At 36.9% G+C, this 18,357-nt stretch overlaps 1 protein-coding gene across 6 annotated transcripts in view; it reads left to right on the forward strand.

The window, feature by feature from the left end:
- The window catches only part of PDE1A (phosphodiesterase 1A), a 401,628-nt gene that overhangs the window by 314,066 nt on the left and 69,205 nt on the right, over nucleotides 1–18,357 (forward strand). For all 6 annotated transcript variants that reach the window (XM_060409673.1, XM_060409672.1, XM_042243653.2 and 3 more), the window contains 4 exons: nucleotides 1,290–1,406; nucleotides 2,237–2,377; nucleotides 10,689–10,789; nucleotides 17,871–17,996. In XM_060409673.1, the coding sequence (XP_060265656.1) occupies nucleotides 1,290–1,406; nucleotides 2,237–2,377; nucleotides 10,689–10,789; nucleotides 17,871–17,996 (485 nt within the window). The remainder of the gene's footprint in view (nucleotides 1–1,289; nucleotides 1,407–2,236; nucleotides 2,378–10,688; nucleotides 10,790–17,870; nucleotides 17,997–18,357) is intronic.

Here is an 18,357-nt window from a genome sequence, read left to right on the forward strand (position 1 = left end):
ATGATTGCAAACTCAAACTTTATCTTAATACATCTTTAAGCTTTGACCTCTGTACCAACCAGGGAAGCCCAATGTACTGATAACACTTGCTGCAAGTCCATTTGTGGACTTCTCTGCAAGGTTTTTGCCTGGAATTACCTGAATCAATATTGTTATGTAGCTGGAGTGGTTTGATATACCTGCTCATTGCCCTCTTTCCCACAAATAGGGGGTACATTCATAGGGTACCTGTTTCACTACAGGCCTGATCACTTTCCTGGGGAATTGCCTGAAATGCCAAAAACGCTATCCTCCTCCCCAGTGAAGAGGCCCACTTCCTTTATCTTACCATCTGACCCTAGTAAAAAAGTAAAGATGAATCAGCCAAGGTTAGAGTGAGGAGTAAGGTGCTATTACTCTACCTAGAAACAGTATTCTGTCATCTCTAGAGCACCTGCATATTTAAAACAAAATTATTTATTTACTTATTTTTGGCTGCTCTGGTTACTCATTGCTGAGCAGGTGTTTCTCTAGTTGTGGAGAATGGGGTCTATTCAGTTGTGGTGCACAGGCTTCTCATTGCAGTGGCGTCTCTTGCTGCAGAGCGCAGACTCTAGAGCACGCGGGCTTCAGGAGTTGTGGCACGTGGGCCCCATAGTTGCTGCTTCCGGCCTCTAGAGCACAGGCTCAGTAGTTACGGTGCACAGGCTTAACTGGTCTGCAGCGTGTGGAATCTTCTCAGGCCAGGGATTGAACCTGTGTCTCCCACATTGCCAGGCAAATTCTTTAGCACTGAGCCACCAAGGAAGTATCTGCATCTTGAAAAAAATGAAGACTCAAAATACCAAAGGTCTAAACCAAATTAGTAGCTCTTAAAAGGTGGACGTTCAAGCGGTATAGTAGGTGTATGGGTGGGGAAGATAAATTGGGGTTATCTTCCCTCTATCCCTCAGTTAAATCACCTACATAACCTGGAACTCTACTGTACATTAGGGCCACTTTTGGAAAATGATTTATGGCTTTCATTTGGAGAGAGACTAAGGATGAGGGGGTTATAGTTTATTATATTAAATTGGATAACCTTGGGATTAAGGGGAAGAACAAGTGTTATAGACTTCACTGTTGTGGATCCATAGACACTGTGTCCCTGTCTTATCAGATACTGGTGAAAGTCTGATGTGCTGAATTAAAATCTGACCCGCTGGATGTATAATTCCTGATCTTCCTAAGAATTTTTCATAGAAAAATTAATTTATAGAAAGAAACCAAGCCATGTGATGTTGCCATCTAAAATATTTTTTTTCCTACAGGATGTTGATAAATGGTCTTTTGATGTATTTGCCTTGAATGAAGCAAGTGGAGAACATAGCCTGAAGTTTATGATTTATGAACTGTTCACCAGATATGATCTTATCAACCGTTTCAAGGTCAGAAACATGGAACAAAAGTGAAATGCTCTTAGAATGAGTTATCTGTATGGGAGTGAAAATGCAAAACATTGATTCGTTAATCAACTCATCTAAAAATGTTTCTGGGTTCACAGAATTGTGGGGATGAGTTCACCACACGATATGGCTATTCTCCCCAAATCACTGACATTTCTTTATTTCCACTTGGTATCATAAAGCCATGATAGTGTCACTGCAACAGGATATGAATGTCACCTTGAATTATTCGTGGAACACTCATGTAAACATTGGACTCTGTGTCTTAGAGAAATACGAGTTTCCTAAAATGCAAAATGAACCATTTCTGGCAGCTTTTCTTAAACTGAAAGGGCTTCTAATGAACTTCACTTAGAGCTATCTCAGCAACAAATTTGATTCAGATTTCTAAGTGTGTATCTATGGAGTCATGATATTTTTAGAGTTAGAAGTTACTCGGAGGTCATTTATTTTAACCTCTTTGAATTACTGATAGAAAAACTAGATTTTACCAGTTGTAATTGGAAAATTTTATGCTTTTAAAAACTAGCCTTCTTATTTGACTCTAGAAGATATAAACATTTAAAGACTGCTATATGGTTAAGACTGTTATTTCATCTATCTTAATTAAACATTTGGGGCTTATAATTCTTATCAGCATTGAAAACTGACAGATTAATGAAGTGTTTTCTTGGAACAATCCACATTTAACTTTAAGAAACTACTGCCCACATCTGACTCACTAATGTGTCGCATCCCAACATCTTTGTGCTCGTGTTAATTTAGTGCCACTCTTTTGGTCAAAATATAATCATAATTATTACTTTCTGCAGATTCCTGTTTCTTGCCTAATTGCCTTTGCAGAAGCTCTAGAAGTTGGTTACAGCAAGTACAAAAATCCATACCACAATTTGATTCATGCAGCTGATGTCACTCAAACTGTGCATTACATAATGCTTCATACAGGTATCATGGTAAGAAAGTCTTTGTGATTGAAGTTTGTTAGTCCGCAACATCTAATCCCATTCCCTTCTCATTGTTTCTTTAATACTCATAAAAGTATTATAAGTAACTATCTTCTGGATTTTTGAGGTTTAACAAGTTATCTATAATATACAATTTAAAAAAATATTTTAATTCGGTAAAAAAAAGATCTCCAGAAGCAAGTGAAAATATACTGCATTTTTTTCAAAATTTGGACCATATGACATTTTCATTTGTAAATGCCTGTGGCTCAGATAGATGGTAAAGAATCCACCTGCAATACGGGAGACCAGGATTCAATCTGTGGGTTGGGAAGATCCCCTGGAGAAGGGAATTGCAACCCACTCCAGGGTTCTTGCCTGGAGAATTCCATGGAGAGAGGATCCTGACAGTCTACCTACTGTCTATGTTGTTACAGAGGGTCAGACATGACTGAGCGACTAACACTCACTCACTCACTTTCCCCATAGGAATCAACCTCCAGAAAAGTGACCTAGAAAAAAAGCCTTTGCAATAGAAGTTAGTTGTAGTGTTCTTCCCTCATTTCATTAACCAGGCTGACCTCACTAGCTTTTTCTCTTTTACATGCTTGTATCGCTAATTACAATCAAATCCTAATAGATCTTTTTGTAAATTATTCATGTGGATTTTTCCAAATTCTTCTTCTTCCTCTTTGCATCTGAATGGATCAGTTGATGACTGGATAAGTGGTTCCGCAGTACAAATCCTGGGACAACAATGAGTAGATGATGGGAAGTCAGATAGCCTAGAATTCCTGTAATGTCTCAGAGCATAGGATGACTTCCAAGAGATAAAAAGGGAAGGGCAGTCCTTCCTTCTGAAAGTTCCAGACTGGGAGGGGTTCATCCCAAGGTATGAGTCATTGTTGAGATCCCCAAAATCTAAGTACCTTTTTGAATTCTCATGTGTTGACCTACATGAAGGAGCACCATAAAACACATGTAAGTAGTATAAGTAGAATGGTCTAGCAAACCCCACGACATACATTGCCTACCTGTTTAGATTTCAGACATCACGTCCTTTTTATTGGTATGGGTCACTGGCATTCAGAGCTACATGACTAGTACCCCTCCATATTTCATCATTCTGCCCCAGAGACTGTATTCCTTACCTAGTGCCAGGCAAAGCCCTTACAGACACAGTATGGAGTCCTGAAGATCTTGAAAACTTGTAACAGGTACACGATTCTCCAAGTTTACTGTATACCCGTGTGTTATAAACATTTCCCCTCAAGAATCCAGTGAAGTATTTACTACATAAGATCCCTTTGCTATGATTGTCGAAAGCTGTCTCACACAACGGCTGAAGAAATTATCTATTTTACTTCTCCATCTTTTTTTTTTTTTTTTTTTGTCTCCTAAATACTGCAGCTCCATCAGTGCTTTAAGCTCAGATTCCACTCCTGCCTGGTGTTTCAATGATCTTTTTCTTCAAAACAAACTACTCTAAGCCTCAGTGGCTTATAACAATAATTTATCTTATTTCTCAAGGGTTGTTGGTTGGAAGCGTCCCAAACAGAAGGTTCTCACTTGGGGTCTCTGATGTGCTTGTGACCAGCTAGCAACTATGGACACAGATATCTGAAGACATCACTGGGCAGGCATCCACAGTGGTTCAGCCATACGGCTGAAAGTTGACAATGGCTAGTAGCTGGGAGCTCAGCGGGGCTTTTAATGAACAAATTTTTTGGAATATCACCACAATTCAATAGAAATTCTCGTTGTATTGACAGGATCAGCAAGTAATACAACTGCTTTGGAGTTAAGGCTTACTTTGGGGAAGGCAAAAACCAAAAACCTTTCCTGATGCAGTAGCAAGATTCTCTTGGAACCTTCCAGAAGGCTAAATTATATGTAATCGTACCTTTGTATTCTCTTTTTAAGTTGCAAATATAGATATCACTCAGTTAAGGCATAAGTGTGTCCAGTGAGCCAAATCAAATGTAGTCATGGTTGGACTTGGTCCTTGGTTGAAGTTTACTCATAATTCATTTGACACTTAGAGGGAGGAAGCAGAAGTTAGCAATAATAAGTAGAAACAAACATTCAAATATATAGCTTTAAAATATTGTACTTTTTAAAAAAGTAGTATGTACGACTTTCTTTATATCTCTTTCTCTTCCCAGCATACGTGCTTATGCATACACACGTACACACAAATTCTCTTAAAGCTCCCATTGGTTTAATCAGACTTCATTGTCACGGCTGTTCCTTGAACTCTGTTTTCCCTGGGTTTTATATGCGTGACAATTAGAATGAAACACAAAGTGCCTCCTGACACCTGCACGTGCTGTTACACTGGAAATAAATGCTGTAACATCTTCTGGTTCGATCTGCTTGCTTCTTCCTTTCGAAGGCCTTGGTCTTGAATCTGATAGTGAGGTGGTTTTCATTTGACATGTTTATCATTTCCTGTTTTCTGAATTCTGTGGCATTGAAAAGCTGACTGAAAGTGTTAGCCTGGAATGGAAACTGAACTAATTATGTTTCCTCTGAACAAAATAGAATGGAAAAGCTCTGCCTGCTTTGGTATAAAAATATCTGCTTCAATTATAAAGTATGAGGAGAAGATATATGCCATTTTAGGGTGGTAGGTAACCAGGATGTTGTTTTAAAATACATTTTTGCTTGAGGACTGCAAGTGTAAAGGCAACCAAATAAAAGTCTCCGAGTTCAGCTTTGCAATCTCTATGCTGAAGATGACATTAAGCAGATGATGGATGCTATATTAGCAGGCAAATAGAGAAATTCAAACCCACAATGTGAGTTTACCCTCAGACTTGCAAGGAAGGCTTGTTCCAGAATCTAACAAGCTATTCCAACTTCTCTGGGAGATGGGAAATCTGGCCCAGCCTGGCATGACTCCTAGAAAGTTTAAATTGTTAGTAAAGATGACATAGTCACTTTTTGAGATACTAACCGACAAATATAACTTCACTATACTATGGCAGGTTTGGTTTAGAAACTTATTTCTAAATTCATCCTTTAACAAGAAAAGTGTTGGTGGACTCAATTCTTTTCCCTTAGCTTGGCCATTACAAAAATAGTTGAGTTGGAGACTGTCAGTGTTGTCTAGGATCAGGAAAATACATTTAAACTAATGTGAAATTTTATGGTTGATGATGAGAGGAAAAGCAAAATGAACTTTCGGCGTATTGACTATTTTGTCAAAACTAGGTTATACTACCAGCTCGACAGTTTTCTGCAAGTTATTTTAATAAGCTTTTTAGATTAAAAAAAAAGGTGATAGAAGTTTCACACATATGAATGTATTGGTTCTTTGAAACAAACAAACAAAAAAAGCCTTATAGAAATATGCATTTAGCTGAAGACCCAAAGATTTGATATGGAGATGACAGGGTCACTTACATTAGTGTTTTAGTCAATGCCCTGCTGTTTCAGAATGGTCTTATCAGCATAACGTTTACAGAGCACTCCCGTAGCAGCCTAACACTGTCAGGTGACCAGCGCAGCCTATCAGCTGCAAAATGTTCATGGGACCGTTGCCTGAACAGGACTGCAATGGAGCCATTGTCCTTCAGTTTGTTAGTGTCATACTGGGATACTCTCAGGCCTGGAGTAGGCAGTGCAGAGCTGATAAGACAGCTGACCCTCTGCATCCCTCTCTCTCCTTTTGTCCCTTAACTTGTTGCTCTGTGCAAGGTGACAGGGGCGTGTGGTAGCTTGAGCTTTTTGCTAAAGATCCAATTCTTCACCATGTACTGCCAACCCACTTCCAAATGACTCTTTGAATATGAAACCATCTGAGGGCCTTGGCAAGAGAACGCTTATATTTGAGGGCTCCTGGCATTGTGTTCTCTCTGATACTGAGTCGAAGAGAAGTAACTTGAAAACTATTCCTTTGGAGCTTGTAGTCCACTGACTACACCTAGAAATAGCCTCATACTTTGAAACTACTCAATTTTTCTCCAGTCTACAAAAGTTTGCCACTATGTCTCTATTCTACACACTACATGGAAATTCTGTTCTTATACATGACTTCCAATACAACAGTGTTTGGAAGAGTGGACACAGTGTGGGCTTTCAAGGCAAGCAGATATTGATTTCAAACCTAACTTCCCCACTACCTAGCTTTCTTGCTGTCTACTTCTGTTCCTTGTCACTAAAATGTGGTTTAATAATTCTGACCACCTTGCAGTATGACAGTGAGGAGTAATGATATCATATGTGTAAACCTAACCTAGTTCCTAAAATATAACAGCAATTAGTAAGAAATATTATCAATTTATTATACTATATATCAACTTATCTGTATTATATATTAATACTATGATAATATACTCACGTTCCACATTGGGTTAGTTATAGCAAACTAACTCAGTTTATTCAAAGGGAAAGAGAAAAATGGTTCAAAACTACCTATAATGTAAGGGGTTATTAATTATGCTTTTTTAGATACACCAGGAACTAACAGATTAATGTGACTTTCTAACCTAAAATTCTCCCAGGCTTATATACACATACATGCACACATACCCACACATACATTCTCTACTGTACACACACACACACACACAATAATTCAGATATGAAAATTATATCATAAGTCTTAAAGCTTTGTTGGTGTCTCTACCCATCAGTGTATCCAGTTAAATTATCTAGAAATTCTGCTTTTGAAACCTTAGAGGAATGTATTTAACATATTGCCTCCCTGAAGTAATGAAGGCTATTGCCATCCACAGAAGGAACATTGTGATCTGTTGAAAGAACAGAAATTTTGGAATCAGATTTCAGTTTGAATTCCTGCCCTGCCATTTGAAAGCTATGTGACCTACTGCAGATTGATTCGCTTCTTTAGGATTTGGCTGTGTTATCTGACAAATGAGATTTAAAACCATTTACCTTGTAAATGGTAAATAGGGTGATTATAAAAATGAAATGAAACCATCTGCCTAAAATGTCCAATTAATGTTAGTTCCTTCTCCTTTCTTTCCATCAACACTGTCCATGGTGTTAATGGCAGTTAATACCTTTCTCTGGTATAATCTGAGGGCTTTACAAGTAAGTCTACCTGAGCATTTCTCTAGGCAAAATGCAGTTTAGATGAAGCACAATATCTACACTCCTCATGACTCTTCATTTTAACTCTTTATTTCTGTCCATTAGGCATAAGAACTTAGGTTATATGCTGACCACTGTTCTGGTTGGGAAGAGTGATATGACTCAGGCTTATTCTCTGTGACATGTCCTCATGAGGCGTTTACAAAATCCTTGAATTTAAGCAACCATTTTCTGAGTTAGAATTCTCATTTGACACCAGTATAAAGTAAATGTCAACTAAGGAGATAAAAATTAGCCCCCAGCTCTACTTTCACTAATATGAAATAGATGTATTTTTCAGTTAAATGTGAATGTTCAATGTTTCTCTCTTCCCAAACTACTTTGTTATGTTAAATTTAATTGTTAAGATGATAGTGTGACAATAAACAAGATGAATTCGTGAAGGAAGTACTGTTTATGGGAGGCAGAGATTAATAAGACCAAAAACAGGAAGCATATGTATAATCAATTTTGACAGCTAGGAAGATAACAATTTTAAATACTTTGAGATAATCTATAATTAAAATTTATCTCTGATTTCCTAATTTAATTTTTTTACAATTGCAGCTTCATACATAGTCTCTGTTATCATAGTAGATATAAAATGTTGCTTTTAAAAATCACAGGTAAGTCTGTAAACCTTAAATATAACCAATAGGAAATATTTAAGAAGATGGGTGATATTTTTTCTAACAACAATATTCTTTAATGAAGCAATGGATTTCTGGGGTTACAAAATCTGGTTTAACTTAAATTGCTATTCATTTCATGGTGTTTAATTCCATAGTCTCAATGGGGACATTGGAGGCTCAGTCCCAGTTCAGCCTGTAACATAAGCCTTTAATATGTCATTTCCTTTTAATGACTCACAATTAAATGAACCTATAAACACAGTGCAGCTAGTTATATCAACTCTCCTTATTTCTGAATATCATTTCTGCTTCAGTCATCCAACTGTGAGGCATTTATTTTTGAATTGCAATCAGTAGAGATATGTTGCTGCTGCTGCTACTAAGTTGCTTCAGTTGTGTCCGACTCTGTGCGACCCCATAGATAGCAGCCCACCAGGTTCCCCCGTCCCTGGATTCTCCAGGCAAGAACACTAGAGTGGGTTGCCATTTCCTTCTCCAATACATGAAAGGGAGAAGTGAAAGTGAAGTCGCTCAGTCATGTCCGACTCTTAGTGACGCCATGGACTGCGGCCCACCAGGCTCCTCTGTCCATGAGATTATTTTCCAGATTCAAAACCTTAAACAGTGTATTTAAGGAAATGAAAGTCCCTCAGTTGTGTCCAACTCTTTGTGACCCCATGGTCTATATATATAGTCCATGGAATTCTGTAGTCCAGAATACTGAAGTGGGTAGGCTTTCACTTCTCCAGAGGATCTTCCCAACCCAGGGATTGAACACAGGTCTCCACATTGCAGGTAGATTCTTTACCAACTGAGCCACAGGGGAAGCCCATTGAAGATAATAAGTTCAGTAAAATGCCATTTATTCTGCATTTATTATATGATAAGACTTGTGATAGGTGCAACACATATATCAACTTTAAATTTCTTTTATTAAAGTCCACAGGGGGATGATCACTAATTCTCTTTTCATGGAAACTGTGCCTGAGAGAATAAATAACTTATTTGCCAGGTTTAAAACCAGAATTCCCTGATTGCACAGTCTCTTTCCAACATTCCCTATTACTTCCGCCTAATATTAAAACTGGTGAAATTCAATTCAACAGACAAATGTTAAGTTCCTACTATGTGCCAAATACCATGATGTCTTATATGAAAGAAGCAAAGATGAATCAGACTGTGCCTTTTGGCAACCATGAAACTCAACAGTGTCACCTCCACTGTTTGATTCATAGACTTACAGTGGCTTCTCCTTGACTTTTATTCAAAATCCTAATCCATCAGCTCTAATCAAGGTAATCTATCGACTCTTTCCCATACGCCACCTTCTCTTTTCAGTCTCCCTTCATTTGGCTCTCCAACACAGTTGTACTGTTAGCAGTGCAATTTCCGTATAGGCCTCTACAGTACCATTCCACATTTACTCTTTCTATTTAGAATCTCTCTGTTCTCAGCCTTGCATTTAACTACCAATATTTGTCCATCGTTCATCCAAGATCCACTGCCACCAAATAGATGTCCTATCTACACCTTTATTCTGTGAGCTTTCATCAAGTGTGCCTGTACTTTACATTGTATTTTTCTTCTACTTTGTGCAAAGCCCTTTCCATGTATATGGAATAAGATCATTAAGAGCAGGTTCCGTCATTTTGGATCTTCCATTCCTGCCATCAAGTACTACCCACTTACAGCGTTCCAATAGAACTTCTGTAGTGATAGAGACGTTTTCTGTCTGCACTGTTCTATAAGATAGCCACTTGCCACTACTGAGCAATTGACACGTGACTACTGTGACTGAAAAAGAGAACTTAATTTTACTTATTTGTAATTTAAGTAGCCACATGTGATTGTCATATTGAACCATGCAGTTAAAGTGTTACACAAAATGTGAGTGGTGAACAAACTATTGAATTACCTAAATGAACTCATAACAGTAGAGAAAGTTTGTTAAACTATCTAATTGATAACAACAAAATATCAATGTATTTGAAGCAGTGCTCTGGATTTTATGTGAAAACCTTTACTCTTTCATTGCTGTTAAGTTTAACTGTATAGTCATAAAATAGACGTATTATGAAGAGTAAATGATAAACTCTTGGAAACTCTTCTAAATTTCTAAATATAAAACTGAAGTTCAGTTTCTCTAATGACCAAAGGAAACATTTTCATCTCTTTTATCATAGTACATTCTTCTACAAAAGTTGAGCTAAAAGACATTTTAATATTGTATGAGTTATATGTTAAAAATTACTAAACTCTAAATGATTTCATTGGAATCCAAATTGATAAGGCTGTAAATTCAAAATTCATTTAGAGTTCACCTTTTAAGTGATATAAAATTATCATTTTTTCCAATTAACAAGGAAAATTATAATGTCTAGATTTTTAACTTATAAGTCATTAAACAATCATCAACCTTGTGAAGCATCCACTATGTACAGTTAATGGAGATGAAACAGGGGAAACTATTTAAACTTTATAAAAAGAATTTTATGTAATGATTTATACTGTGTGCAATGAAGCTTTCTGTAGACAGACAACATTGACTCTATTTTTTGATGTGATGGAATCTTTCCTTAATTTAATAGCACTGGCTCACTGAACTGGAAATTTTAGCAATGGTCTTTGCCGCTGCCATTCATGACTATGAGCATACAGGGACTACAAACAATTTTCATATTCAGACAAGGTAAGGTAAAGGATTAACTTTTCTAAGTTAAAATTTGACATTTATTTTTCTGAGTATTATTCTTTAAGAGGATTTCAAAATAATAATGAAGATGTCTAAAAAAATGAATTTAATAGATTTTAGCAAAATGCCTTAAGCTACAAACACTTCAGTCAGTTCTTATTTATCAAGAATCTTGTATTTTTTGATGGCATATTTAGCAATTTAAAGAACATAAAAATGTATAAGATAGTTTTTCTCTGCCCAGAACTTATGTTAAACTGTCACACAAGTCAGACATTTATTCACTGGAACAAATCTTGCATCATTTATTTGATGTCAATTTCATGTCAAGGCATCAGTTTAGTGTCATTATGTATTTGAAAGCAATGAAAATTTATTTTGGAAAAAAAATCTAAAAAGAGAAATCTTATTTCCAGGTTAAGAAGAAACGTTAAATTTAAAATAATTAGAAAAAAAATAAAACAATTAGAAAATTGGATTTTTAATTGTGGTGATAATGGTAGTTATTAGAATCAAAATATCAGAGTAGAGGTGCCTTAGTTGGTTAAGACTGTCACACAATACTACAGTTTGGGTGGTTTAAATAACAGACATTTTTTCAAGGTCCTAAAGACTAAACATGCAAAATCAAAGTGTAAGCAAGTTTGGTTTCTTCTGAGGCCTCTCCCCTAGGCTTCCAGATGGCTGACTTCTTGCTGTGTCCTCAGTGACCTTTTCTCTTGCTTGAGCATACCTTGGGGTCTCTTCCTGGTCTTACAAGGACATCAGTCATATTGGATTAGGGCCCCACCCTTATGACCTCTTTTAACATTAGTTATGTCTTTAAAGGCCTTAGCTTCAAATGCAGTCACATTCTAAGGCACTGGGGTTAGGATTATAAACATAATTTGGGGGCACTCATTCAGTCCTTAATAGAAAAGGGCTTTAAGCTCTTTCTGGTTGCAAAGAGATCTCATTGCTCCAGCGGCAGAATTTGGTCCAGGACCATCAGGATCCAATTCACTTGTATACACGGGATCCTGAATTTCTGTGTCTTCCACTGGTCAGAGATGCTTAAAATGGAATGTAAGTTATTAAGAGACTGATTTCACTCTGGAACTACTTTAGAGCTCTCTTCTTGTTGAGGGAAAACTAAGCTTAATTATTTTTTGTTGTTTATTTTTAGCTCCTAGAGTAGATTTAGATTTACATAAAAATTTAACAGAAAGTACAGAGCTCCCATGTACTCCTTCCCCAACCCCACAGTTTCATCTGTTTTTAACATCCTACCTCAGGTATGGTACAGTTGTTACAACTGATGAACCAATATTGATACATTATTATTAGCTAAAATCTATAGCCTACATTTGGAGAAGGAAATGGCAACCCACTCCAGTATTCTTGCCTGGAGAATCCCGTGGACAGAAGAGCCTGATGGGCTACTGTCCATGGGGTCACAGAGTCGGACACGACTGAAGTGACTTAGCATGCATGCATAGCCTACGTTACAGTTTACTGCTTGTGTTATACATTTTATGAGCTTTACAAATGTCTAATGCCAAGTATCTACTAGTACAGTATCATCCATAGTAGTTTCACTGCCCTAAAAGTCCTCTGTGCTTCATCGTTTCATTCCAGCCTCCCTCCTTCCTGCTTTAACCACTGCAATCCCTGATCTTGTTAAGGTCTCCAGTTTTGCCTTCTCCAAAATGTCATATAGTTGAAATAATACAGTATAAAGCCTTTTCAAACTGGTTTCTTCCACTTAACAATATGCATTTAAGGTTCCTCTTATGTCTTTTCATGAGCTGATAGCTCCTTTCTTTTTATTACTGAATAATATTCCAGTGTGTGGATGTCCTAGGGTTCACTTATTCAACTACTGAAGGATATCTTGGTTTCTTCTAAATTTTACAGTTTATGTAAATGTTCATGTGCAGATTTTTGTGTGGTCTTTTTTTGTGCAGTTTTTTAACAGCAATATTTTTAAAACTGACTTCCTAGCTATAGGAATTTGTTGTTTTTATGTGGGGAGCATAGAGACATTAAAATACTTGGCATTTTAGAGCTTCAAGGGACCCTACAGTGACTGAGATTCACATTCTATACCCTCTGGTTTACTCCTCACAGTCTAAGAAGAGAAAACAAAGATCTCAAAGGAGGAAATTACCTAACTATATGCACATAGCCACCTGATGGCAGTAGCAGAGTTGAGAAACCGAGATGAGGGACACTTGCTCTCAATCCAGTCTACTTAATGTAACTCTGCTCCTGTGGCCAAAGATGGACATATAACAGTCATGATCTTTTATAGCCTTCACTGGATGGACTTGGAAATTATGTCCCATTAACAGAGACAGAAGAGTTGGAATCCAGACAGTGAAATGTTGGAGAAAGCATCCTGTCTTTCCCTAGAGTCTCCCAGATTAAAAGAGCATGAAGTGACCAGGAAGACCTTGAAGTCTGGTTGTGCAGCAAGAACATTACTAACCTCACATTTATAGCATATAGAGATGTCTTGTTTTCATTTGCGTTAAACATCAAAGGAAAGGGAAACTATGCAGATCATCTTTGCTTAGCAATGCTCTTCTACATCCACTAAATTCCATAAGTGGGATTTTAAAGACAGCTCATTACTGAGCTGGGCCCTGAGTAGGGTCACAGTTTTGGGAATTAGAGAAGGGAGCAAGTGATTTCTTTCCAAAAAAACATTTCTTAGTCTTTCTACTTTGAAAAGTAAAGGCAATGGACTGGTCTCCAGCAGTAGTATAAATGATCATTCCTAGCTTTCTCCTTTTATCATTGATTTACAACTGGACGAAGATTCGTAACTTACTTATACTTTAGACAGCAGAGAAGAAAAGTAGATGGTGAAAAAGGAGGAGGAGGAAGAAGAGAAGGAGAAAGAGGAGAGGGAGGAAGAAGATGAAGAAGAATACGCTTTTCACCATTTTACATTAAGCAGCTTTGTATAAAAAGTGAGGGAAAGGTCTAGTATTTTATTTATTTTCTTATAAATTTTCTATTAGAATCAATTATTTAATGGATTAATGCTACAAGAACTTGAACATTTTATGAACAAAAAGGTTGCAATGATCACAGATGCAACAATATGACGTGCTTTTAGAAGCTCTATTGGCTTCACATTTTGTCCAAATATATATTGATCTTATGTTACTGATAATTATAATTTGTATTTTATATTATTCTTTGTTACTTGGATTTAGAGTTGCTTTTCTAATATGGAAACCTATTTATTAGTTAATGCACAATGCCTGAAAAATAATTTAAAACATGGTGCAAGGCTAGATTTGAGTTCAACACAGACTTTATAAGCCATAGAAATCCTTGAAAGTGTAAATAGATAGAGATAATTTCCTGTTTGTGAAAAGCAAATGCTAAGCAACATGTTACCATGGACACTGAGTATTGCTTAGAATTCTGTTCTTTCCATAGCAGTCAGAGATTATCTCAAACATTAAAACCATTCTGTATTCTCAGCATCTTGTTGGATTTATGAGACAAAATCACATAGACTTTGCTGTAATTAACTCTGATTAAAAAACACATCTTTGCTTGTTGCTGAAAGGAAGAAATAGTGATACTTATATCCATATTATACAATAAACTTGACAAAACTGCCATGGTTAAATCTAAGATTGTATGATACAAAATATGTGATTTGCAAATCACAGTTTTACCCATGATCTCAGCAAATTTGTGAAGATACTTGCACAAAATATATTTAATTTTCTCTCAAAAGGATTGCATATATGTGTTCCTAGTTCAGTTTTCTGTATATTGAGCTATCATTATTGATAGCAAAATTTAAAAGGAAATGACCTATTAGGCACTAAAATAGTTACTTCCTCTTTTGTTTCCAGAACTGTTATAAAAGTGGAATAGCTATAGCTATTGCAGCTATAGCTATAGCTAATGCAGATAGCTAATAGCATATCTCACCTCCTCCCAATAGATTTCCTTTTAAATTAGATCTTTAACAAAGAAGCAAATGCAATACAATGGAGCAAATATAGTTTCTTTAACAAATGGTGCCGGAACAACTAGACAGGCACATAAATTAAAAAAGAAAAAAAAGAATCCAGACACAAACCTTATACTGTTCACAGAAATTAATTTAAGATGAATAATAGACCTAAATGTAAAATGAAAAACTCTAAAACTCCTAGAAAATAACATAGGAGAAGATCTAGATGATCTAGCAAGAGAGTTACAAGATTAGCCACAGAGTAGGAGAAAATATGTTCAAAAGGTACATATGACAAAAGGCTATTATAAAAAACATATAAAACTCATAAAAGTCAACAATAAGAAAACAAACTGCCTGATTTTAAAAATGCTCCTTAACAGACACTTCACCAAAGAAGATACACAGATGACAAATTAGCATATGGAAAGATTCTCCATGTTATATGTCCTGAGCGATATGCACTGTACAAAAAAGATCTTCATGACCCAGATAATCACGATGGCATGATCACTCACCTAGTGCCAGGCATCCTGGAATGTGAAGTCAAGTGGGCCTTAGGAAGCATCACTATGAACAAAGCTAGTGGAGGTGATGGAATTCCAGTTGAGTTATTTCAAATCCTGAAAGATGATGCTGTGAAAGTGTTGCACTCAATATGCCAGCAAATTTGGAAAACTCAGCAGTGGCCACAGGACTGGAAAAGGTCAGATTTCATTCCAATCCCAAAGAAAGGCAATGCCAAAGAACGCTCAAACTACTGCACAATTGCACTCATCTCACACGCTAGTAAAGTAATGCTCAAAATTCTCCAAGCCAGGCTTCAGCAGTACATGAACCATGAACTTCCAGATGTTCAAGCTGGTTTTAGAAAAGGCAGAGGAACCAGAGATCAAATTGCCAACATCCGCTAGATCATGGAAAAAGCAAGAGAGTTTCAGCAAAACATCTATTTCTGCTTTATTGACTATGCCAAAGCCTTTGACTGTGAGGATCATAATAAACTCTGGAAAATTCTGAAAGAGATGGGAATACAGACCACCTGACCTGCCTCTTGAGAAATCTGTACGCAGGTCAGGAAGCAACAGTTAGAACTGGACATGGAACAACAGACTGGTTCCAAATAGGAAAAGGAGTGTGTCAAGATTGTATATTGTCACACTGCTTATTTAACTTCTATGCAGAGTACATCATGAGAAACGCTGGAATGGAATAAGCACGAGCTGGTATCAAGATTGCTGGGAGAAATATCAATAACCTCAGATATGCAGATGACACCACCCTTATGGCAGAAAATGAAGAGGAACTAAAGTGCCTCTTGATGAAAGTGAAAGAGGAGAGTGAAAAAGTTGGCTTAAAGCTCAAATTTCAGAAAACTTAAGATCATGGCATCTGGTCCCATCACTTCATAGGAAATAGATGGGGAAACAGTGGAAACAGTGTCAGACTTTATTTCTGGGGGCTCCCAAATCACTGCAGATGGTGACTGCAGCCATGAAATTAAAAGACGCTTACTCCTTGGAAGAATAGTTATGACCAACCTAGATAGGATATTCAAAAGCAGAGACAGTACTTTACCAACAAAGGTCCATCTAGTCAAGGCTGTGGTTTTTCCAGTGGTCATGTATGGATGTGAGAGTTGGACTGTGAAGAAAGCTGAGCACCGAAGAATTGATGCTTTTGAACTGTGGTGTTGGAAAAGACTCTTGAGTCCCTTGGACTGCAAGGGGATCCAACCAGTCCATCCTAAAGGCGACCAGTCCTGGGTGTTCATTGGAAGGACTGATGCTGAAGCTGAAACTCCAACACTCTGGCTACCTCATGTGAAGAGTTGACTCATTGGAGAAGACCCTGATGCTGGGAGGGATTGGGGGAAGGAGGAGAAGGGGACAACAGAGGATGAGATGGCTGGATGGCATCACCAACTCAATGCACATGAGTTTGGGTGCACTCCGGGAGTTAGTGTTGGACTTGGAGGTTTGGCATGCTGCAATTCATGGGGTTGCAAAGAGTCGGACACGACTGAGTGACTGAACTGAATTGAAGGATATGGAAATTAAACAATGAGATATCACTATACATCTATTAGAAAGGCTAAAATCCAGAACATTGACACACCAAACACTAGTGAAGATGTTAATCAATAGGAACTCTCAGGCATTACTGATGGGAATGCAAAATGGTACAACCATACTGGAAGACAGTTTGGTAGTTTCTTATGAAACTAAATATATTCTCACCATATGAGCTGATAATTACTTTCCTTGGTATTTATCCAAAGCAGCTGAAAACTTATGTACACATGAAAACCTGCACATGGATATTTATAGCAGCTTTATTAATAATTTCCAAAACTTGAAAGCTAGTAATATGCCATTTAACAGCTGAGTGGATAAATAAAGTGTGATATACCTAAATAATGTAATATTAGTTAGTGCTCAGAAGAATTGAACTATCAAGCCATGAAATGATATGAAGGTAGCTTCCATGCATACTAAAAGGTATAAGAATCCAATCTGAAAAGGTTACATAGAGTCATATGACTTTCTGGAAAAGGCAAAACTGTGAAGACAATAAAAAATAAACAGTGGTTGCCAGGTGTTAAGGGGATGGGAAGTGAAGTCTGAATTGGCAGATCACAAAGGATTTCTAGGGCAGTGAAAATACTCTGTATAATACATTAATGATAGATACATGTCATTATATATCAGTCCAATCCCATAAAATTTACACCACTAAGAGTAAACCCTTAATGGAAACTATGGTCTCTGATACTGATGTTTAATGTAGGCTCATCAGTTCTAATAAATGTACCTCTGTGGTTGGGAATGTTAATAATGGGAGAGGCTATGCATGTGTGGGACCAAGGGGTATAGGGCAGATCTCTGTACATTCTGCTCAATTTTGTTTTAATCCTAAAATTGCTGTAAAAGATAAAGTCTGTTTTTTAAAATTGTTATACAGTCTTAAAAAATAAGGAAACTAAGTACCTCTGTAAATTTAGGTGTTCAATTATTGGATTTTACTGATATTATTATGCCTTATGACTTCAATAGATACTCATGAGATCTGAAGAAATCCTCTAGTAGGCATTTTGCTTTTATTTCTTAGGTCAGATGTTGCTATTTTGTATAACGATCGCTCTGTCCTTGAAAATCATCATGTGAGTGCAGCTTATCGACTTATGCAAGAAGAAGAAATGAATGTCCTGGTAAATTTATCCAAAGATGACTGGAGGTGAGTTTCAGAGGAAATATAGAGGAAATTTAATTTCAAGGAAAATGTTATATGATTTAACATGAAGAAAACAGGTGAAAGTCAATCCTTTAATCACAAAACAAACTAAATTCCCCTTGACTGGAAGATTAGTACTGGAAGACTATTCAGGAACAAGGCTCTGTAGATGGAGCTGAACTATTTCAAGGCCAATTCAACATCTATATGCATCATAACCAATCCATAAGACCACATACTGCATAACACCTTAAGATACATAATTACGTACTCCTTGAAATGGTGCTAAAATGCTTATTCACTGAGTCATGTCTGACTCTTCATGACCACATGAACTGTGGCCTCCAGGCTCCTCTGTCCATGG

The sequence above is a fragment of the Ovis aries genome, chromosome 2, assembly GCF_016772045.2.
Source record: "Ovis aries strain OAR_USU_Benz2616 breed Rambouillet chromosome 2, ARS-UI_Ramb_v3.0, whole genome shotgun sequence".
Lineage (NCBI taxonomy): Eukaryota > Metazoa > Chordata > Mammalia > Artiodactyla > Bovidae > Ovis > Ovis aries.